The sequence below is a fragment of the Corvus brachyrhynchos genome, unplaced genomic scaffold (genome assembly GCF_000691975.1).
Source record: "Corvus brachyrhynchos isolate BGI_N302 unplaced genomic scaffold, ASM69197v1 scaffold94, whole genome shotgun sequence".
In the NCBI taxonomy this organism is placed as follows: Eukaryota; Metazoa; Chordata; class Aves; order Passeriformes; family Corvidae; genus Corvus; species Corvus brachyrhynchos.
Genome location: NW_008238330.1, coordinates 8,432,894 through 8,456,075, shown reverse-complemented (window position 1 = coordinate 8,456,075; position 23,182 = coordinate 8,432,894). Strand labels below are relative to the sequence as shown.

Here is a 23,182-nt window from a genome sequence, read left to right as displayed (position 1 = left end):
AATGTCGTACATGCGGGAACGCAGGACATCCGGAGCACCATGGAAAGATGTCTTTGAAACATGAAGTAAAAGAACTCGCGATTCAGAGGCAAAACGAAAATAGAGAAATCGGCAGGCAGAGAGTTGGGCTGTGACCACTGGGGACAGGGGGCAAGACCTCTGCGGTGGCTGAGTCCAGTTCGCAGTAGTTTGCTTGCCGTTATGGATCTCCACCACGTTCATTCAGCTGCTTCTCCAAGGCGCTGAATGGGAGCTTTCTGCTCCAAGAGTGAAGACCGTAAGGTTATTCAGCTAGCCTCAGCCCGCTAAACAGGAGTGTATATGGTATCACAGTCTCTCACAGTAGTGCTTTCCTGCCCGTTTCGTTCTGTACATGTCCTGTATCTTCTCCAGGCTCAGACCTCCTCGAATGCAAGTGATTCTGAATCATTATCCTTGCCGGAAATAAAAGAATTATCAGGCTGTACTTACATAGAATTTTTTTTTATCCTTGAATAAATGTGACCTATGTACAGTGCAGTGCCTGGCTGCTTTCCTGCTGTTATTTTGGGCTCAGGAAGCCTAAATACTGGGATCAGGAGATTGTGAAGGATGCTGCTGCTGCTGACAGCTTATTTGTTTTTTCTTACTTCATTCATTGTCACTGATCAAAGTATTACTCAGAAAGATAAAGCAAAATGTATTTTCAGTAATCCTGGTAATCTCCCTTGTGCTTCAAGGAAAATCTACAGCCTTAGGGAAATAACTGTCCTTCAAAGCTCAGTTCTCCATCTGGAGCTGACTGTACTTAGTATGCCAGTAGTGCCATATTCACCAGCACTTCTCCGACTAAAATGTGGGATGTGATAGCTGGCACTTCAGCTGGTGTTGGTGCAGTTTCAGTGAAAGGGCACAGTAGGGACAATGAATCCATTGGCAACTGTCAGGCTTGGAACATAAGTCTCAGCTGTGGATGTGAAGACCCACAAAGGCAGCATCCTTGTGGCTTATTTTATGAATACGTGACAATTGGAAAACTGGCCACGTGTTCAGAAGTGTGTTTTTGATTTCTACAGATACCTGCTGAGGCTTCTTTACACCCTGAGTTGTAACAGGAAACTTGTGCATCGAGGCAGGGCACCTGGAGGGGCTGCCCAGGTCCTGGCTCTGAGTTCCTTGTCATTTTGTTCCATATTACTTGGGGCAGGAACAGACTGTGCAGGACTCTACAGCATTTATCTCTTTGGGTCCTCTAAATATCAGTAAATAAGTAGTAATAGTGGTAGTCTAGTCTAATAAATATTTTTGTGACTGCCTTCATCTCAAAAGGATGCAAAATACCTGCTTTGTTCTGCTTGGTTTTTTTCTAGATGGCAGCTCATGTTGATGTACGCTTTTGTTATTCACTATTTTTTTTTAAGACCGATGACAGTGTTTTATCATGTTAAGACATGGAAAAAATAGGAGGATTTTATCTTCTGTGGGTTAATGGAAAAAAAATTCTGGAGTGTTTGTTCTAAAATCTTTGGTGTTCCCTGTATATGAATTAAAAAGATTTAGTCAATTTATACAAAAATAAACCTGTTAGAAAGCCCATTTTCTTACCTGTTTTTTTTGTTTGTTGGCCTTTTTTGAAGTTTATGAATGTGCTTACCAGCATCAGTTTCATTGAACACTACTATGAAATCAGTCTAGAAAATACTCTAGATGTTGAGCTAAGGGCAGTTTTGCTCTGTTCCTTCTTCAGCTCTTGAAAATGTTCTTGAGTTTTCAAATCAATTTTCTGTATTTCCAAGTAGCAGGTAGCAATACTATTACTATCGGGCTGTTGACAAAGTCTTAGTAATCGTGACTCTGTCACATAAATTAGCATGTTATTATTATTAGCTTTTTTTTTTTTTTGCATCAGCATTTGCATTTTTAATTTCAGTGGCCATAAAATGTTTTGCATTTAAAAGTCCAAGTTTAATTTCCTAGTCATCTACTATTAATTTGGTCAATTCCAGTAATAGAAACAAGTTTTGCTTAGTTATAAGGAATCTGCAAAGTCAGTCCTGCAAAGCTGCATGGTCTGATCAGTGCTTTGTTCAGTTCTCTGCTTTGCATCAATGTTCTCTTAATTGTACATTTATTTTGCTAAAAAGAAAGCTCTTCTGTTCTAAGTTCATCCCAGATGTACTACCAAGCTTTGCCAATCTCTACAAAATACCGCTTTGGGGGGGTTCTTAGAACCTATTGTGTTACTAGTCTTAACATCTTAATTATGGTTTTGTGTGTATAATAGAATTTGTCAGGATGTAATTTAAATATTTTCCATCCTTTCCTGGGTGTGGGAATATTACTGCAACCAAAAGTGAATGCTCAGAAATAGAGGGTTGTCTACTTTAAGAGAAATGTTTGCCAGAAGAAAAAAAAAATATGGAGCAAACAGAGAGATCACTCAGGAAAAATATTTGAGAGGTTTAAGTCTGTGGGACTGTCAGGAGGCTGAGTATGTTGTGGAAATGATGTGTACGGTCTTCGAAGGAAAGTTTGACATCATTTCCCTGGGGATGTCTAGCTACTGGCTGCTTTCCAGAATTTTAGCACACAAAAGGCACAAGCTTTTTTTTTTTTATTCCCCCCAGGTCTGACTTTTAGGCAGATATAAATGTAAAAAAAGTCCTTGAAATTATAAAAGGGATTTGGTAAAACAGAGGCAGTAAAAGTTTAAAAATAGGCATGAAGCTTTTGAAATGCTTCTTGACGTGTGTTTATACATGCTTCAAAAACTTAAATAGCAGTAATTCAGGCACAGCAAAGTGGGGTCATTGTGCAGATTTAAGGTTACCAAACTTACCATGTAAGCTAATGTTAGTGTTCTGCTGTGTTAACGCTGCTGTTCTCCATCCCCTCTGGAAAACTTTGACTCATTTAAGCATAATTTCTTTTACCTTTTGAATATTCACATATTATCACAGAGGAAGATCATTTGTTTCGTGATCCTTGATCTGGCAAACTTGCTGTTTAAAACATGTCTCTGTGCTTTAAGTGAGAGCTGTGAAAGTGGAGGAGAAAATAAATAACCTGTTGGCAAACCTCACAGCTATTACTTAAAAAGGCATCTTTTCCCTTTCCTCTTCTCCCACAGAGATTGGAACTGTGATGTCTCACACGGTAAAGCTTATAGATCTTATATAATATTTTTGTGACATTACTGACCAAAATCAATATGCTGAGCTCCTACTGTGGGAGCAGTCATCCTTCCATATCTCATAACAGTGTTTTAATTTTTCCTTTTCTTACTTAATTTTCCAGTGCTGCTTTTAATATTAGTGTGTCAATTAGCTGTTCATAGTTCTGGCCTTCAGGTGCCTGTAGTACACATTGCACACTGCTAGAATGCGTTTCAGATAGGTGATGAGCAGTGAAAAGAAGGAGAACTGTGTTGAAGTCTCAGGAACACTTGGATTTGCCCCTTCCTTTAGGAGCTGTCTTGTGGTAAAGTTATGCTAACAGGGCAAGAGAGAGACAAGGTGCAGGTAACTCTCTCTTTCAAAAAAAAAAAAAAATGGAAAGGGGTGTAAATGAGCCACTAACATTTTTGCCTGCTTTCCCCCCTTCAGCTATGACAGGGGATCCACATTCAATGTGTTTGTGGGCAAAGGTCAGCTTATTGCTGGGATGGACCAAGCTCTGGTCGGCATGTGTGTGAACGAGCGTCGGTTCGTGAAAATTCCCCCTAAGCTTGCCTACGGAAGTGAAGGCGTCCGTAAGTACAGCACCGGGCCAGCTGGATGTGTAAGGGATTCCACAGAGCAGAGAGGAAATGGAGCCACAGAAGAGAAGGGTAGAAACTGCAAGTAGGGAGTTTCAGGGACGTTATCCCCTATTCCTCAGAGGTGTTTGTTAAGCCTATAGCCTAAAGTGATCTCTCCAGACTCCCTCTGCATGCTGAAGGAAGAGCAGTTCACTGTAGAGGACCTTCGGCAAATGACCCTTGCTACAAAAGTTAACAATTTACATCTACCTCCCTGTTAAGTACTTAATTAAACCAAAATTGTGCTTTGGGGTTGCAGTGCTGCACAAGGTCTTGCCAGTTCCAAAAGTATCTTTGTTCTGCAGCCTCCGAGAGGCAACAAATGCTAACTCAAGGTCAGTTTGCCTGAAGGACAGCTGTGATAGCAGTTCATCTTGCCAGATTTCCCCCCATAAATAGCTGCAGTGGTGGCAAGGGGCCAAGGAGTTGTAAGCACAACAGGAGATAAGGTGTACCTTATGCAATTTTTTTAGGGTATGCATAGATTGGTTTCTTTTTGCTGATACCTTGTATAAAAAGGGAAGGAAAACTGTGTGTGTTTTGCTTTTGCAGCTGGTGTGATACCCCCCAATGCTGTGCTCCATTTTGATGTGCTTCTGATAGATCTTTGGAACTCAGAGGACGAAGTGCAGGTTCAGACTTACTTCAAACCTGAGAAGTGTCCTCGGACAGTCCAGGTGTCTGACTTTGTGCGGTACCATTACAATGGAACATTCTTAGATGGGACCCTGTTTGATTCAAGGTATGCAGCTGGGTTATGTGTCTTTGTGTAGTTTAATAGGTATCTCACCCTCATTTGCTCCCCTTTCACCTGTGTAACAATTAATGCTAATTGCCCAGAAATACAGGAAATGAAAGCTGGCATGGTGTGTGTGTTAGTAATTTATTCAGAGATTATAGGATAGCAGGACTGACTCAAACCAATAAAGCTGTGCATTTTTTCTTCACAGGCATTGCCAATCCAGATGCTTTTTTCAGTTTTAAATTTCATTACCTGTATTTATATTACTATTTATTGCAGTCAGTTAAAAGTCTCTATAGCTAGTATAGCTGTTCAGATTAGATACAAGTTTTGTAAGCTTAGCAGGGTTTGTAATGAAAGTGAGCCACTAACACTTTCCTACTGAGATTTTAAGTGTATAGCATGTGTGCTTCATTAGAGCCCAGTGGAAAACGATGCTTTGATAACAGCTGCCATTGTATTTGTGAGCCGCCAAAGCCTCTATTAGGTTCCTGACATAGCTGAGCACTCTGGAAAACTTCCCAGCCAGCCCTTGGTAAATGAAGGACCAATACTTTTGGGCTAGCAAGTTGTGAGTTACACTGTGTGTAGTACATGGATTTAAAGGTTAATATTGTTCTTTCCTGTGGCTGGCAAACATTTGGTTGTGATTTCTTTTCTTTCTCATGTTTAGCCATAATCGGATGCGAACTTATGATACCTATGTGGGGATTGGATGGCTGATTCCTGGTATGGACCAGGGTCTCTTGGGAATGTGTGTAGGAGAGAAGCGCATTATCACAATACCACCTTTCCTGGCATATGGTGAAGATGGAGATGGTAAAAGTTATTCCTTTAGTTATTCCTTTTTTTTTTTTTCAATCCAAGTCATCCATATTTCAAAACAAACTTTCTGTGTTTTAAGTTTATGGGCAGCATTATTTCAGTTCAGTTCAGGTAGACACTGCTCAACAGACATATTGTTGATACAACTGCAGTATTTAAATACTGAAATTCTATTTCAATCAGGGAATACAAAAACTTGAAGACATGTGACTACATAATTCTTTCAGACTGCTACAGAAAGCAGAAAGCTTTAAAGGAAAAAAAATTGTTAAATGTATTTTTAATTCCGGGTAGGTTTTGTTTTGGTTTTCTTTTTTTTTTTTTGACAAATGCCCTAGCAATAACTACAAAATGGATTGTCTTGTAAGACTATGCAGCCTGCAGATCATACATAGGGGTTCCCACGTTAAATAATGGGGAAGTTGAGTGTAGTTTGTGACTTTTCCTTATATTATTTCTCTGCTTTGATGTTTAAGGATGTGTCTGTGGTGTACAAGGTTTCATACCCCTTCCGTGGCTTCATTACCGTTAACTGTGATAGCCCTCTCCACGCATAACAAAACTTTGGGAAGTTTTTGTTTTAGAATTTTGCCAAGATCTTGAACTCAGTGGTTCTTGTTCAAAGCAATCCACACTGCAATTTGTACATTGGTGGAAAGGTAGTTTTTCACTGAGATACTTAATTTGCTCCTCTTCAGCTTCCACTCTGTGGTCTCCTGTTTTGATATGAACAGGATGGGAGGAGAAGATGTACCAGATTTGTGTTCTAATGATTATTTTTTGTACTTCCATGAAGTGCGTTGGGAATACTGGTAGACTAAACCATGCAGCTCAGATGGAGCTGCTGTGTATTGACTAAGATGGGTGTTGCTGAAGAGGCCTTTGTTTTCAGTGAGGCAGTGCCATCAGTGTAGGAATAGAAGGAAATTATTGAGTTGGAAAATTCAGTGAAAAACCCACTGAAACAAAAAATGACTGACTAGAAGCAAATTTGCAGAGACCTAGAACAATTAGAGGGCTGGGCAATCACCAGCCACATGAAATTAAACAAACTGGATTCTGCACCTGGTACAGGGCAACCCTGGATGTATGGACAGACTGGGGAACGCGATGCTGGAGAGCAGCACCATGGGAAGGGGCCTGGGGCTCCTGGTTGATGGCAAGTTGAACATGAGTCAGCAGTGCCCTGGCAGCCAGGAGGGCCAAGCGTGTCCTGGGGGGCATCAGGCACAGCATCACCAGCCAGGGAAGGGAGGGGATTGTCCCGCTCTGCTCTGCACTGGGGCAGCCTCACCTCCAGTGCTGGGGGTAGTTTTGGGTGCTAAAATATAAGAAAGACATTAAGCTGTTAGAGAATGTCCAAAAGAGAGCAGTGAAGATGGTGAAGGGCCTTGAGGGGAGGTCTTGAGGCCTCCATGTGAGGAGCAGCTGAGGCCGCTTGGTCTGTTCAGCCTGGACAACAGAAGAATGAGGGGAGACCTCATTGCAGTCTGCAACTTCCCCATGAGGGGAAGAGGAGGGGTAGGCACCGATCTCTTCTCTGGTGACAGGTGACAGGACCTCTGAAGCTGTGTCAGGGGAGGTTTAGGTTGGATATTAGGAAGAGGTTCCTCACCCAGAGGGTGGTCAGGCACTGGAACAGGCTCCCCAGGGAAGTGGTCACAGCACTGAGCCTGACAGAGTTCAAGAAGCGATTGGACAACGCTCTCAGGCACATGGTGTGACTCTTGGGGTGCCTTGTGCAGGACCAGGAGCTGGACTGATGATCGTAGTGAGTCCCTTCCAGCTCAGAATATTCCATGATTCTAATTTTTTTGGGAGGGGGAGGTGCTTGCTATTTGGCAGTATATTACTTTTCTTCAACAAACATATTTAAGCTTCTGCTAGAACACCTGCTGTTTCTTACCAATTTTCTGCTCTAACACTTTTGTAGGTAAGGAGATCCCTGGCCAAGCTTCCCTTGTCTTTGATGTGGTTTTGCTAGATCTGCATAACCCCAAGGATGGTATTGCCATTGAGAACCAGCTCGTGCCCGAATCTTGTGAGCGGAGAAGCCAGACAGGAGACTTTCTCCGATACCATTACAATGGCACACTTTTGGATGGCACATTATTTGATTCCAGGTAACCAAACCATTCAACTCAACTGACTGCATTTCCAGTTTGACTCCTCTGTCTTGTCCATAATATGCTCAAACACAATTCTTTGCTTTTCCTTCCTTTTTGAAAATTTTGAGTGGACTTGGAGTCTTTTTAAAGACTCATAGAAAACTTTTCCATATGGGAAGGAGAAGAGCTGTTCTGTACCGTGGCATTGTCACAGACGCCATCTAGGGGTGGTGACCCACCCAGTGAAGCCGTGTGCTTTAGGCACACAAGTCTGGAGACTCTTTGCCTTATCTGCCGAGTAGGTAATACTGCTGAAGAGAGAGAAAATAAATATGATTTCCATTTTATGTCCAGAGAATTGTGAGTCAGTGTGCTAGTGGCTAGTGTGAGGTTAATCATATTTATACTTGAAAGCTGTTTGCATTTTGAAGGCTAATGTCTTTCGAGACTGAATTACAGAATTGCAGAATTCAACAACAGGGGATTTCTGTGATAAAGGAAGAGGGATTACTGTGACAGTAAATTCAAAGCTCTGTGGCCACACGAGTCTCATGTACAGAATCCTATGATGAATAATACTCTTGTAGCTTTCCGTGACTTTTGTTTGCTTTTAGTGGAACAGTGCTTCACTCTCCCACTCCAGCTTTCAGAACAGCTGGCAGAAGTAGCTAAAAGGAGGTGAAAATGAGCCAATGTAAAATGTTTTACAAAATATGCTCAGGGAAAAATGTTTAGTACTACTACAGCAGCCATCACTGTAGACCTCGATTTACAGTTTGGGAAAGCTTATAGGTTAAGAACTTAAAGCTGATCCACAGTGTACCTATTTCTCTTTTTTGAGATGTAAGTATTCTCTGTAGTAATTAATCAATTTTTGAAAATAGCTGTAGTATTTATTTAAGGGTTGCTGTCAAGAAATAATAATAAATGCTTTGCAGACAGCAGCCCCTACATCATGCTGAAGTGCTGACAGTCGTTAGAGGGCTTGTTCATTAAAACATGGTGTCCTCACCTCCTGCAGAATTCGTAAATGAAGAAATGGAGTGGCTAACAATAGGGATTGAAAACCCTGGAGCTATCCAGGACAAAGTTTCTCACTAGTACAGGGAGCATGCCAAAAAATCTGCGAATGGCCGGGGTTGAAAGCTCTAATAATTTTTTCCTTTTCCTTTTTACTCTGAAATATTCGGCTGCAGAACTGCCCTGGGCAGCTCAGCCAAGGCTGTCTGGACTTAGAGCAGTTGAATAAAACCCTGAATTACATCAGGGTCTGGTCCTGTACTGGTTTAGTTCTCTCCCACAGCTACCTTGTAAAGATGAATTAAAACCTTTCTGCCTTCTCTTTCTTGGGCTGTGCTTTCGTGTAACATGCCTTGAAGGAAGGCAGAAGACAGTCATGTCCTTGTTATAAACATCATTTGTTGTTGTAGCCTTGTTTTATTCTATCATTAGGTGTTGAAGCAGGTCCTTCAATCTGTGTGTAAGTGGTCGGCTTGATTTGGAAGGGAGGGATGGTGTTGATACTGTTTTGTTGTCGTGACTCATTTTAATGTTGAGCATCCCAGGAGAACCTGTTTATCCCACCTGCTTCTTCTAGTAGTTGAACTACATAGCTGTGGTTGCAAAAGGAGGTAGTCTGCAGGGTGTCTCATGAAAATGAAGCACTTATCAACTATATCTAGTTGATAAAGTGCTTATTAAAGTAGTGTCAGGGCAGAGGAAATTTTAAAGGAGGTTTTTTTTCAGTCACTTGTCGAAACCTGTTTTCTGTTTAGTCTAAAATACATAAATAAGTGTGATTTTTTCTTTCAAGAATTAGTAGAAATGAATTTGCAAATTTGCTGGCTGTTCATTAGCCAGGGTCTCACTGCTGGGCAATCAGTGACCCGTGCATCACTGACTGATGAAACCTGCTGGCCTGGATTCATTGAACATAGTTCCTTTGTACCTCCCTGGTGCTGGTTAATGACTGTGTGTTTCACCTTAACTGATTTAAGAATTATGTTGCAGAGCTATTGCAAGAGTCCATGTTTTCTTGAGTACACCTGACACTGCTAAAATGCAAATATCTTCCGTAGTTATTCGCGAAACCGTACGTATGACACCTATGTTGGGAAAGGTTATGTGATTGCTGGAATGGATGAAGGTTTGCTAGGTGTATGCACTGGTGAAAAAAGAAGAATAATAATCCCCCCTCATCTTGGATATGGAGAAGAAGGGAGAGGTGAGCTTGGCTTTGCATTCAAGTCTTCTGTAATTAATGAGGTTTCCTTTGTTGTTTAGTTCTTCTGTGTATATTTTCATTTTGCTAGCATTTGAAAGGTTTATGAATTAGTTCATTATTTTATGGACATCAAACTGACAAGACCACATCCAGAATTTGCAGGATTATTTAAATTAACTAAATAGGTAGGACAATAAGAATACAGAACAATCTCACATGTAACTGGTAGCCTGAACTCATTTGGGTAATTGGTGTTTCAGGCAGACTGGTACTTGAATGCCAGGAGCTCTGCAGATCTTCCTTCCTGTGTGTCTTAAACTCTCTATCCTGAAGGAGTTCATCATGCAAAGTTTTCTTCCCCATTCCTTCCACAGCCACAGGTTTTGTGGACTTCTAAGCCACCTCTGTAAATGGTGGATGCATGTAACAGTGAAGTAACCATGTATATGTAATATACAATTAACATTCCTTTGGGAAAACTCATTGCTATCTAAACAGATTGCTGTGAGAGGCTGAATAGGATAACCCTTCTAACTGATCACAGCGTTGTGGCTGGTGTTTCAAAAAGTGCCTCCTGGGATGTTACTTGGATAAGTGATTTAGAAGAAAAGCCTTTCTTCTGGGAATGCAAGATCTGTGCTGTTGATTTGGAATTAGACTCCTTTACCAACAAACTGCAAATCTAGGCCTGGATGTGTCTTGTCAATCCTGGTAATGCACATAAGCCCGGGAAGAGGGGGAAGAAGTTGCCCACTTTTAGGTTATTTTAAGGAACTTTAACCTTTTACATATAATGATGTTCCTTGAAGCATGGGAAGTTCTTGAGAATTTTGATGATCAATCTTGAATTGGTACACAAAACAAAAAAGGGTTATTTAGGGTGGATATTGCTTCATTTCTGCATAATTTAAAAATTCAGAATAATGGAAGTTTTTCCCTTCACCATTGAACTGAGTGCATGTTTAATGCTTTTCCCCATGTTGTTTTTCCTCCTCTGGATGCAGCTTGCGTCTGTTGCATCCTTTAATTCTGAATAGAAGAGCAAAATGACTCAGTGGCAGACACAACAGGAATACATATTCCTACAGGGTGCAGTACCTGGACATCATATGCCTCTTTGGGTACCATTTCTTTCTCTGTTTGTCTAATTTGCTTCCTATTTAGGAAAAATTCCAGGATCTGCAGTGCTGGTCTTTGACATCCACGTGGTGGACTTCCACAACCCCTCAGATTCAGTCAGCATTACTGTTCACTACAAACCTTCCAACTGCACCGTACTGAGCAAGAAGGGAGATTACCTGAAATATCACTACAATGCTTCGCTCCTGGATGGAACTTTGCTAGACTCCACGTAGGTGTTTGAATGACCTGGTAGGGAAAATACTCCCAGCAGCTGTGAAGGCAGAATGAAGTTCCTACAAAGCAAGCTAGCAGGGAATAAAGATTTTTTTTTTTAAACTGAGTATTTGTGTAGAATGTATTTTTCTCTATGTCTGCCTGCCAAAGATATATAGGAGGAGGAGACGATGAAAAAGACAATCTGTCATAGCATAATGAGAGAACTAGGAACAAAAAGGGTGTAGGAGTGTGTTGGAGAAGAACATAAACAGTGTGTGTGGAGTGATGAAACTTGTTGCATGGCATCCTGTTTAAATGGGCCAGTTCAAGTGTCTGGGCCAGTGGTGCCAGCACAAGACAGGTCTCATAATGAATGAACTGTCCAGGTTTATTCAGTTTCTTGGGTTCTTTCTTTGTGCTTTGTACTGATTCAGTGCTCCTGAGAGAGGCCTGGTAGGGCTACTTGTTGTGGTTTTGTTAAAGATACCTTGAGTGTGGTTTATAGTAAATGGTCACCTGTCATGTCTGTAGCACATGTTGGTGCTCCTGTGTTGCATTAATACATTTCATATGTATTAAAGTGTCACTTTAAGTGTCAGCATGGAGAAACTGTCAGAGGGCTTGATCGTGGCTGTGAGGATAATTGGCCTCTTCCTCCTCCCTGTTGGCAGTAGGTTTATGAGGGAAGCAAAAGATTGCTCCAGTCTGTCTCCTGTAGAACTGAAGTGAGCCTGGCACACAACTACAAGAATATTTCTGTTAGCTTCCTTTTTTTTGCCTTGATCTTTTGAATAGTGCAAGTCATCCAAACAACATTTTATATTTTGGAAGGGAAGCTGGGAAATGCTATTTTTGACCTGGTTATAATTAACACAGGAAACAGCTCATAGGTTTCACAGTGTACACAATAGCTTGCAGAGCTGAAAAGCTGCCTTAATTTGGAGCACGTGGTGCGATGCTGTAGGCAAGGATGTATACAAGTACCATGTTTGGATTCAAAACACTGTTTATATGTCCCATTTTGTAGCAGGAACCAAGGAATGTCGAGACCATCTTACTCAAAGCAGTTTTTAGAGAATCAAAGATCATGAATCATGTGCTCCTAATTTTAAGGCTGACCTCTTAGCCCCTGAATTGTTTTCTTTCCAAATAATACTCCGTTGTACAAGCATGTCCTGCAGAGGCACAGCCAAGCCAAATAACCAAAGAAAGGCGAGCAATAAAGAGCCTTAATGCTGCACACTCTGCTTTTAGAATCACAATACATGTTTAACTTTTGGGCTACTAACTTGGGATATTTTCTGATTTTAGAAATAAGCCACGAGCAGCAAGGTATAATTCAAAATTTAATATGGTTAAATAGCAGTAGTAGTAGTAGGTATTTGTGTTAATAACTACTACATTATAGCGGCTGATTTCGTTAAAGAGATGCCTGAGCCATGGGAAAGCACTCAGTTCCCTATATAGAGTTTGTGGTCCTGGGATGAATGTACATCTGGAATTTTTACATCTGCTGAAAAGGCCAATTACAATAGTTAAAAATATGTGAAAGGCAAAAGCCCTCATTTCAAGATAAAATACCTTAAGGGTGTAATTGGCACGATTAATGATTTTAATTGGATTTCATTCAAGAAGCCTATAATTTTAGTGCCAGAGGACATATCAGCAGCAGAGAAGAAGCACACTTATCTGTGTGGTGCTGGCTGTAACTTGAGAACAACTTCAGGTAACTGTTTGGTAGAGCAAAGCATTGGGCATTAAGTTAATTTTTGGCAATGACAGGACACTACTAGAAACTGCTAATTCTGTGGTTAATTTTGAACAACAGAAATTCTCTATTAAATGGTGATTTTTTTACATTTTTCCCTTCCTTTCCAGACACAGCCTTGGCAAGACCTACAACATAGTTCTGGGATCTGGTCAGGTGGTGTTGGGGATGGACATGGGCCTTCAGGACATGTGTGTTGGGGAACGACGGACAGTCGTTATCCCACCTCACCTTGGTTATGGAGAAGATGGAGTTGGTAAGTGCACATCCACTTGGCATCTCCTGAGTGACTGAAACACAGGCACGCATGTTTTGTTAGTTCATATGTATAAAATCATAAGGTGACTGTCTCTTAGCTGCTTGAATGGGATTTTTTTTTGAGGTTTTTCATGTCCTTATTTTAGTCACTCACCCTCCACCCCATTCCCCAGTGGAATGAGCATGCTGTCTGTGTTGCATTTCAAGTCATGCTGTTGCTGTGGCCAATAGAAAGACCATCACAGTACAAAAGGGAACACATGCCCCCAGTAATGTTGCTTTGTCAGAACAGAAAGCTCCAGGCAGTCTGGTGTTGCAGAGGGATGCAAACACTGTTTTCCATGATAGGGAGTTGGGTGCCTGTGTTTGGACACGCGACATGTTATTCAGGAAACAAAGCTGTAGGGGACGGGTCAGCACTAATATGTTAGGAAATTCAAAGAAAACTCAAAATTCAGAAAATACATAAACTGAGTGTAAGATGTGAAAAAGTGTATTGGTGCTGTTAAAACTCCAACACAAATACATTTTAAGGCAGCTTTTGAGCATTGAGGCTTACCAATTTTTAATGACAGGGACAGCAGTAATAAAAAGAATGATATAGGAGTGACAAGAACTTCCATGTCCCAGTATGTTGTTTCTGGTCTTCTGAGCTAAAAGATTGGAGGGAAAGCTGTCTATCTGGAGGTCACCATGATCACCAAATTCTGATTTGCATGGAAACAGCTGCATAAGTTGCTATGTTCTTTGAATAGCTCCAGAATGATTTGTAGTTTATAAAGACTGTCAGGCATCATATGCAGAACTCAATGGAGAATTAATTTGCATTAAGAGATAAGAATGTGTTTCCACTTGTGCCTGTCTTCTGTGAAAAATTAAGAGTATTATATATACGCAATGTTTTATACACGATTTTCTATATTATACATTCTATATAATTGCATAGCTATATATAATAAATTGAAGATTTCCCCATAGCATGAAAAGTCTGCTGTGTGAAATACCTGTCATAGGTATTTGCCATCATTCAAGTTACATTTGATACACATGTTCTGAAACATTTCATGATTTGTTAATGTGTTAGTATATACCCAGCTATCTGAAGAAATCGCTTGTTTGCAGTCTCTTGCAAACAGAAGATTAGAAGTGAGCTTGGTTTTTCTTTTTCAAGACTAAATTAAAACTCCTTCCATGGTTTCACTGGGGTAATATCCCAAGCTGCTGCAATACTGTTGAGTCTCACAGAAGTATGCTGCTTCACAGTGTATTGGTGAGAGAAAGGAAGATAAATTATTCCCACAATTTTAGTTTTTTAAAGTAAAAAATGCATGGAGTTAGAATCACACAATTACAGAATGGTTTGGATTGGAAGGGACCTTAAAGATCAACTAGTTCCAACCCCCCTGCCATGGGCAGGGACACCTTCCAGTAGAACAGGTTGCTCAGGGCCCCATCACAACCTGGCCTTGAACATTCCTAGGAATAGGGCATCCACAGCTTCTGTGGGCAATCTGTTCCAGTGCCTCAGTTTTATTATGAAAGGTTCCTTTTATGATCACCCCTGGTGAAGTGAGCAGGAAGACTTGATGGGCTAGGGATCACACCAGAGAAGTGCTTTTTGGAGCAGGAAGATAAATTTAATTATGGATTAAAAGGAAATATTCCTTCAATATGCGTGAGGATAAATACCCCTCTTTGCCATTTGTTGTGACAGAAGGAGAAGTGCCTGGTAGTGCTGTATTAGTTTTCGACATCGAACTGCTGGAACTGGTATCTGGCTTGCCTGAAGGATACATGTTTGTATGGAATGGGGAAGTCTCTCCCAATCTTTTCGAAGAAATAGACCAGAATCATGATGGAGAGGTTCTTTTGGAGGAGGTAAGCTGAGACAATGAAAACACCTGCAGTGGTTTTCTTCTACCACCATCAGTGCCAATGTTGAAGGATGGAGTTTTGCCTGATCTTTTTCTCATTTTCTGAAATGATGTTTGTCATCAAGGGAACGGGAAGGCAGGGTGTCAGCTAAAACATGGTTATCCATCTTTAGAGATAGAGCCAAAAAAAAAAAAAGAGGCCATACTGTGTAAGATCATTTACTGTTGTGGTTTCCTTGGTCAACAACAAATCTTTAGGGTGTAAGTGTAAGAGGCAGAGTTGATATCCAACATTCCTTTGCCTTCCTGTATCAGCCTGCATTCCTTGTATTAGCCTTCTCAGTGTCTGTCTCAGTGTTAATTGGCAGTTTATGGTGAATTCTTGAGCCAAAGCTGAGCCTGCAGCAGTGCATCCAGGAACTGTCTAATCTCTTCTGGAGCCTGGCAGTGCAGTGGCCACTCCTTACACATGTGAATTGTGTGCTGTGCCGTCAAGTTCTTCCCCTTGCTTGCTTTTAAAATCTGCGTTGCGAGAATGTCATTGGGTGCCTCAGTTGAAAGCCACTTGCTTTTGCCACACCATCGCTGAAAACATAAACCTCTGTGAGGTTTTCCTCTGCCTTTTCTTTCAACTGAGCAGTTCTATTCTTTTATTCTCTTCTGAAGTCTTCTTTGTCACCTTTCTCTGTCCTTCTGTTTTGTCCCTTCTTCTTTGTCTCTTCTTTTCTCTCTGGAGTGGTGCTGTCTGCAGTGCTCAAGGGGCAGGCTGTGGCCCTGTGGAACAGCATGAAATACCTTTGAGGGTTTTAAAACCTAATAGGGTAAAATCGAGTTCTTGTTTTCCCTTTTCTCAGCACTCTCTTCCACCTCTTTGTTTTCCTTTCATCTCCATCTTCTCTCTTATGTTTACCTGCACATTTGTCCTTACAGAGAAGTGAAGAGCTTTTACTGGTGTAGAGAAAGAGGTAGGATGAGGCTGTTGCTGTCCACATCAGCAATCATCCTTCTTGTGTGTTGCTTCCTCTAAGATGCAGGTGGGTGGGTTTCTGCTAAAGTGTGAGCTTCATGTATTGCCATGCAGAATTACTGCCCTCTGTCCATACAGAGCTGTTCCTGTGTCCAACTGTCCAACCCATCTTCCTCCTAAATTACGAAAAAGAAGTTTTCTTGTTATGGGTCCAAAACCTACTAGAATTAGTGAGGAAATCCCTGCTGAGCTCCACAGAGTGATTTAACTTCACATGTCTGTTCTAATTAGTCCAGTTTGGGTGGTAAATTTCATAGGGTAGTAACAGTGTCCTATGTACATTTAATAAGTAGTAAAATGCTGGATAATCGACAACAAGTAAACGCTGCTTTTGTAAATACTCTTCATTTTCAAATGTCCTTTTCACTGTGAGCTGTTTTCTTGTCCTTTCCCTCCTCTTAGTTTTCAGAGTACATCCAAACTCAAGTTGAAACTGGCAAAGGAAAATTAGCTCCTGGCTTTGATTTTGAAAAGATTGTTAAAAATATGTTTGCTAATCAAGACCGGGATGGAAATGGTAAAGTTACTGCTGAAGAATTCAAGCTGAAAGATCAGGAGGCCAAAGAGGAGCATGATGAACTGTAAAGATAAGAAAAAAACCCAAGAATCCTGAGCTGACCTACTGTTCAAACACGTGTACCGGAAGGGGTTTTGGCAAGCATGGTTCTGGAAGGACAGCCCTCAGATAGCTTGTGTCTGCCTGTGCCTGCCTGTGCCTGGGTGTGGGTAGGCTGTTAAAATAGGAAGAGACTTTCAGTTGGAATTGTTAGTAGATCTGAAAAAAGTGTTAAGTGCCTCAAGTGGGATGTACAGACAGGTAAGGGGTGTCCTTCTGTATGTGGTATCATGAACCACATGTGTATGTGGGGTCTGTTTTTATGCTAAAGATCTGAAGTCCTCATTGAACAATATGCAGTCAGTTGGGTGGATGATAGAGAGAAAACCTACCAAGTGCTTTTAAAAGAGTTTTAAAAAACCTTCTGTATCAGAAATATTTGTGTAGGAAAATGAACCAAAATATTCCCCATAAAAATAACCTGTAAAAGTTGTCAGCTGTTGATCCCAGTTCCTTTCAGAAGCCATGAGCATTCTTCCACGTAACTAAACAAACTCACATGGATTTTTGCCAGCAGAAAATCTGATTTGCAAATTGCAGAACATGGCTGTGCCATTGCAAAATTTACATAAGCTGTGACTTAGATTAAAGAGACCTAGAATTGATACTGTGTATGTGTTGGGTTCTTACCTCATGGAATAAAAGTTTTCTACCACCTGTACTGTGTTGAATTAGTAACCTTGACTCTTGCTGGCCAGTGTTCCCATCAGTCATTCCAAAACCTTTCTAGTTGCAACCTTATTTATAGTTTTGTTAGACATTAAATATTAGCATACAGGGTCCAAATGCTGTCATAAATAGTGGACACAGCTGATTTTTGTTGGGCTTCTGTCTCCTATTTTGGGAATTGCTAGATTAAGGAGTAAGTACTTAGAGCTTAAGCAGCAGAGCAGTCTGCAGTGACAAACAAGCAAACAGACAGTGATAGAATCAAGAAACAGGCCCATCTGTTTGTGTGTGCAAACGTTCTGGCCTATCCCTCAACACAAAGTCTGCCCTGGCAATGCTGTTCAGATTCTGTGACTTGAGACAGTCACCCGTTAGCTCGACAAATGCAGCAGAGCTGCTGAGTACTAAATACACGAGACAGACCCATTTTCTGGAAGGCCATGGGATCCCCCTCAGTGCACAGCATGGAAAGAGCACAAACACAGTGAGACACCTACAAAGAGGAGTAGGAAGGGAGTTGTGCTTCCATTATAAGCTTTGTGTCTAGTTTCTTGCTTTCCTTGATCTGTACATGTGGGATGCAAGTCCCTGAGATGCTCTTTCTAAAAACTGGTATTTCAGTTGGATGAAAGCATTTTGTATTGGTTTTTAATGCAGTTCTTACAAAAAGTGCAGTGAAATATTTTTTTGAGTTTGATACCATTAAATGTTGGATAACTGATCTTTTTGTTAAATAAAATGTTGATCAACAGTTACTTTTAAAGTTTCTTTTTTTTTTTCTAGCATTGTGGTGGGCTGGGACCATGAGTTCAAGCAAATACCCTTCTGCAGCTCTCTGCTCTTGTACACAGCAGGCTTCCCCTGCATATGTTCAATACCGCTGTTAATGTCCAGGAAAAATATTTTAAACAATGATTATGGATGATTTTATACCAGATGTAAAAGTTGTGGATATCAGTGACTGGCACTTCCATTCCAAAGGTTTATGTCCAGAATGGCTCCTCAGAAGCCTTACCATCTTGTGAAAGCAGCTCTCTCAGCAGGCTGTTTTTCCCTTTTGCTTTACTTGGAAGCAGACTGCTCACTTTTTGCTGTGGTTCAGTCTCTTCTGTGTGGTGACAGAGCTGAGAGAAGGAGTGGGAAGCAAGTTGTGATTGGAGTACTGCCAGAGGCAGAATTCAATGTGGAAACAGCTCCTTACTCTGTTCTCATACGTACCCCCAAGAAACCAAGTCTGTCTTGTGAATATCCCCCCTCCTTTTGGGGGGTTGGAACTCAATGATCTTTAAGGTCCCCTCCAACCCAAACCATTCTGTGACATCCTGAATTGTTGTGTCTGAGAAAACCTTAGTGAATGAACCCAGTGTTTCTGCGTGGAGGAACACTCCAGATGGATCCCAGGAGGTGGGCTGAAGAATTCCTAGTAAACCAGGGTAACAGAGTTGTCCCCAGGGCAGGTGCAGGACAAAGAGCAGCACTGAACTGCAGTCAACTGGTGATCCCAAAAATTGCTGTGCTGGATTTTTTTGGAAGTGCTTGTCAGTGATGGGATTGCAGGGATGACCTTACCAGTGCCTCTGGCTAGGGTAAGTACATCTGAAATTCTCACGCCATTGCTCCTTAGGACTTGGCAAACATGGCTTATGATCCATCTAAAGATGTTTTTCCTTCGAGAGGAGGTTTTTGTTGCCCCCTCACTTCATGCCTGCAAGCGTGCAGGTTGCCATTTTGGAAATAAGACTGCAGCTTTGGGGAGAATCAGAGAATATATGGAAATCTTGCTGCAAAATAATGGTATTTATACTGGGCATTGCCCAGACCAAGGCATCAGAAGCCAGGTCTGCCTGGCTATATTAGGTTGAACTGCCAGAATTTCTGATCACTAACATAGACCCAGTCATTTTCCTTTCTGCTGGCAGCTATCGGCTTCTCCCTCAAAGGAAAGCTTGGGGCCACCTTCCTCAGCAAAGGGTTGCACTTGGGTTGAATCCTCCATCTATTGCTTGTCAGGGTGTGTGGCAGCCCCTAAAAGTGAGGGCAGTCTGCCTTGCCTGCTCACCAAACCAGAGCCTGGCGGCAGGGGGAGCTGGCTGGGAAGTGAAATTGTGCTGGTGTGGACTGGAAGAGCTCAGCACAGCCCCTGCACCCCCAGCTCCAGTGATAAATAAATCCCTGCAAGTCACCATCCTAGTAGAGATGTTGGCCAGTGAGGAATGTGGATATAAGGGAGGTATTTTCTACATCAAATTGTAAAATAATTTTTTTTAAGGAGAAAATAGCTATTTAGAATTAATCTAGCAATCTATTTAGAATTTATCTATTAGCATTTTATTGTTAGTATTTAGAATTTGCCTATTTAGAATTTATCTAATAGTGTCTATTATCTCCTAGTATTTAGAACATAGCTATTTAGAATTATCTATAGAATCTCTCTGTTTTGAATTTATTAATTTATAGAATTAGTATCTAGATAATTTTTTACCATACTTAACTGAGATAACTTTATAAAAATCGATGATAACTCTCAAGGGTCACTAATAGCCAGATGTAAGTGGGCTTAGCTAATGAGGGCCTCTGCAGAACTCAGGCCGTTTCTACTCCTCTAATGAAGCAGGCAGGTGCTATTCTCAGAGCTGGCAGCTGACTGCTCTTAGGAAAGGAAGTTGCTGGCAGCTAAGGCTGGCAATTGCTGACTGAATTGTCAGGGGCTCAGTGGAAAAGAAAAGGAACATGGGTGCATACCCAGAAAAATCCAGGTATTTATGAATATTTTTTCTGTGTGATTTTTGTGTCTTAATTTGATAGCAGTACTTTCTGCTGTGTAACTCCATATGGTCCAAATATAACAGATGTTATACTTAAATCAGAATTTGCAGTTGTTGAACTTGAATATTACATTTTTCTGAGTGAAAAAAAAAAAATCTAATTTTCCTTTAAGCTTAAAAATGTCATATTTAACTAGTATGGGGTGCAAGGTTTTAGCTCAGTTCAGCACTACCAGTGTTTGTTTGACAGTGAGAGGACATTTGAGCTGGCTGCAACACCTGCTAAGAGAAGGATTCATTTTCAGCTAAATAAAAGTCCCAAATACTTGACCTTGGTCATGTAGTGCAGACAGAACAGATATCGTGAGTAGCGGAAGAAAAAAGAGTAACATTTACTTAATTTTGCTTATTCCTTTCCTTTAACTTTAGATATACTCTTTCAGCTATGGGAAAATGGTCAGGAAAATGTGTATCTTTCTTTCCAAACTAAATCGTAAGTTAAATAAATTTTTAGGGTTGCAAAATGTTTCTGGTTAGAAATTTTATTTAGAAAGATGTACTACTCACAGCATTTCTTTCTTAAAACTGAAAGGAGAATCTCGATAGCAGTTACAAGAGTTAGACTGGCTGGAGAAGGATGACTTAACCTGTAGCTGTAGAGTTGATTTTGTTTGCAGTTAATTTTGTTCATGGTTTTGGAGAGGCAACTGATAATATAAATTCTTATTTCTGGCCAACAGTCTAGTGATAAACCAATGGGATCTTGATAAAGTGGAGGAGGATGTTTAAAAATGCATCTTGTGTTTTCCCTTAACTACCACATAAGCAAGAGTTACGGTTGGCAGTGGGACGTGAGATGATGAGCAGACATTGATAATCTGCACAGAACTATGGAGGTTTTTAAAATCTGATCTCCTGGTTCAGGTTGATTGCATAAGTAACTGTTTTTTTCTATAAAAAATGGCATTTCAAGAAGTAAATTATTTGGCATAAAAATACCCCTTGTACAGCAAACGGGTTCTATCAAGTAACTGCAATGTGGCTTAATTGCCTTTAAGTGCTAGCAAAGGTTTACTGCTCTAGCAGATCCTTAACACAGGATCTGAGACTAACAGGATTTAATGATAGGAGAAAAGTGTGCTGGAGATCTTAACTTAGCTGCATCCTTGTGGAAGGGCAAGAATCCTTTTCTTTAAGTGATTGTCATTACAGATTGAACATTTGGTGACTGAACATGCATCGTCCACCTGCTTGGAAGTGAGATTGGAAAATCTTCCTTACATAATGCTTGAAAGATGGTGGCTTGATCTGAAATCCTCTACCAGTTTTAGATGTCCATGTAGTTGGAAAACCATCACGTTTCCTTCTGATATGTGTAGGTTCTAGGGAGGCTGAATACTAATTTCAGTAATTCAGATTAAGATGTAGTTGGAGATCTGTTGTGGTAACTGCTTTTAAAGATGCTTCCTAGTCCTTTTCTATATTGCTCTGCATGTGCTCTTCTATGTGGTTTTGTTCGTTTATTTGTTGGGTTTTGGTTTTTGTTTTATTTTAAATTGTGGGTTGAACAAGATCATCATGCTGAAGGAGTGGTGGCTTGCTCACCTGCTGAGTGAGGCTGAGGAAAAACTCTGGCGAGAGGATCAATGAGTTTATGTGTATCCTGAGGCAAGTTTGATGGAAACATGGGACACTCTTCCCTTCTCAGAAACACCACACAGAGACACCAGAACTGCCCTCCTCCTTTTCACCATGCTGGGATAATCAGGGAAATCCATTACACTTGTAGTCAGAATGCCAGAGTGTTGCTGATGCATCTCGTGCTGTGGAGCTGTGAAGCTGTGACTATCAGCTACACTTCACATTCTCTAGATTTTAGCTGTTATCTGTATTCCAAAGATAAACTGCCTGTAAATGGAAAACTTCGTCCCAGTGTAAACTTTGGGAGTAATGCCTGGTAATTAGCCTCTTGCAGCTAGAGGTTGGTTGAGTAAGCAGTGCATCCAAACACATTGGTGTTTTTCAGGCCTTTGCCTTTTGGACTTTTATTTGGCAGCTATGACAAAAGAGCCAGCATGATTGCATGTTTAAAAAAGCTCTAAACCCAAGAACCACTAACCCTACTCCCCGCCCCCCCCAAACCTTAACATCAGCCCAGCTAATGTAAGTTCTGCAGGTGCCTAAAACCCCAAATGTAAACTGTTAAAGAAATTGTGTCTACTGAGCTCCCCTGGAAATGCTGCAGCATCCCCCAAATCCTTGCTGTACCTGGGTGGTGCAGACCAAGCCACTGGGTGGGCAGCCCATGCCGATGGCCATGGGGAGTCACACGCAGCATAGCCCTGCTTGTCCTGCCCACGGTGCTGAAGCTGCAGTGCTGGCACAAGAGGGGCTGTAGGAAGGCTGCTCCCTCTCTCCCAGTTTTGCCGTGATCATCCTGCCCTCCTTCCTGCCCCAGGAAAATGGAGGAGACAGGGAGAGAGGTCACAGGGACTGGGCTAAACTTCACACCCAGTGCCTGTAACTGCTGACTCAGCAGCTGTCGCTGCTGCCTTCAAGCTCTCACCATCTTCTGGCTTTGGCTGACAGGCTCTTAGCAGCTGTTGCTCCCATCTCCTTCTGTCCCTGGCACTGCCAGGGTGCTTTCAGCTCTTTGAGGTTGCTGCTGCTGCCTGAGTCATGCCTCTGGAATGGAAGGCAGCCAAGGCACTATCCTCAAGATCCTCGCCTTGGTTGTCCTACTGGTTTTCTTCAGGTCGGCTTCAAGGCTCCCACCTCTGGCCTCCTGGCTGCCCCTGTGTCAGAACTAGGGAATGACATGACTGTAGGCTCTGTACAAGGAGGACATCATCCCTCAAACACTCTGCCTGTTCAGATGCAGGCTGGAATTTCTGAAAGGTCCCTGTGCTCAGCAGTTCCCTGATGGCACAGCATGTGCCGTGTGATTTGTGAAAGGATGCTCACACTGCCCCAGATTGTGCATTGAGCCTCTGCCCTGCATTCAAAATACAGGGATGATTTAATTTCATTTTACTGCAGAGGATTCAGAGGCGGGGCATGGAAACTACTCTCTCTCTCCCCTTCTTGGAAAAGTTCCAGCAAGGGTGGTAACAGATGTAAAGCTGCTCATTTGGAAAAAATATGTCTGGTCATACCAAGTCAGAAATTCGATAACAGACCACAGGCTGTA

General features: G+C 41.5%; 1 protein-coding gene across 2 annotated transcripts in view; it reads left to right on the top strand.

Moving 5' to 3' along the window:
• Nucleotides 1–3,544: 3,544 nt before the first annotated feature.
• Nucleotides 3,545–23,182, top strand: part of FKBP9 (FK506 binding protein 9) — a 40,364-nt gene continuing 20,726 nt past the window's right edge. The window contains exons 1-9 of one of the 2 annotated variants that reach the window (XM_008633868.2): nt 3,545–3,730; nt 4,331–4,520; nt 5,194–5,339; nt 7,279–7,468; nt 9,532–9,677; nt 10,842–11,028; nt 12,894–13,039; nt 14,756–14,919; nt 16,345–17,982. In XM_008633868.2, coding sequence (XP_008632090.1) covers nt 3,643–3,730; nt 4,331–4,520; nt 5,194–5,339; nt 7,279–7,468; nt 9,532–9,677; nt 10,842–11,028; nt 12,894–13,039; nt 14,756–14,919; nt 16,345–16,527 — 1,440 coding nt within the window. In that variant the 5' untranslated portion in view covers nt 3,545–3,642 and the 3' untranslated portion in view covers nt 16,528–17,982. Of the gene's footprint in view, nt 3,731–4,330; nt 4,521–5,193; nt 5,340–7,278; nt 7,469–9,531; nt 9,678–10,841; nt 11,029–12,893; nt 13,040–14,755; nt 14,920–16,344; nt 17,983–23,182 lie in introns of those variants that run through there. The other variant, XM_017734467.1, reaches the window with a different exon arrangement.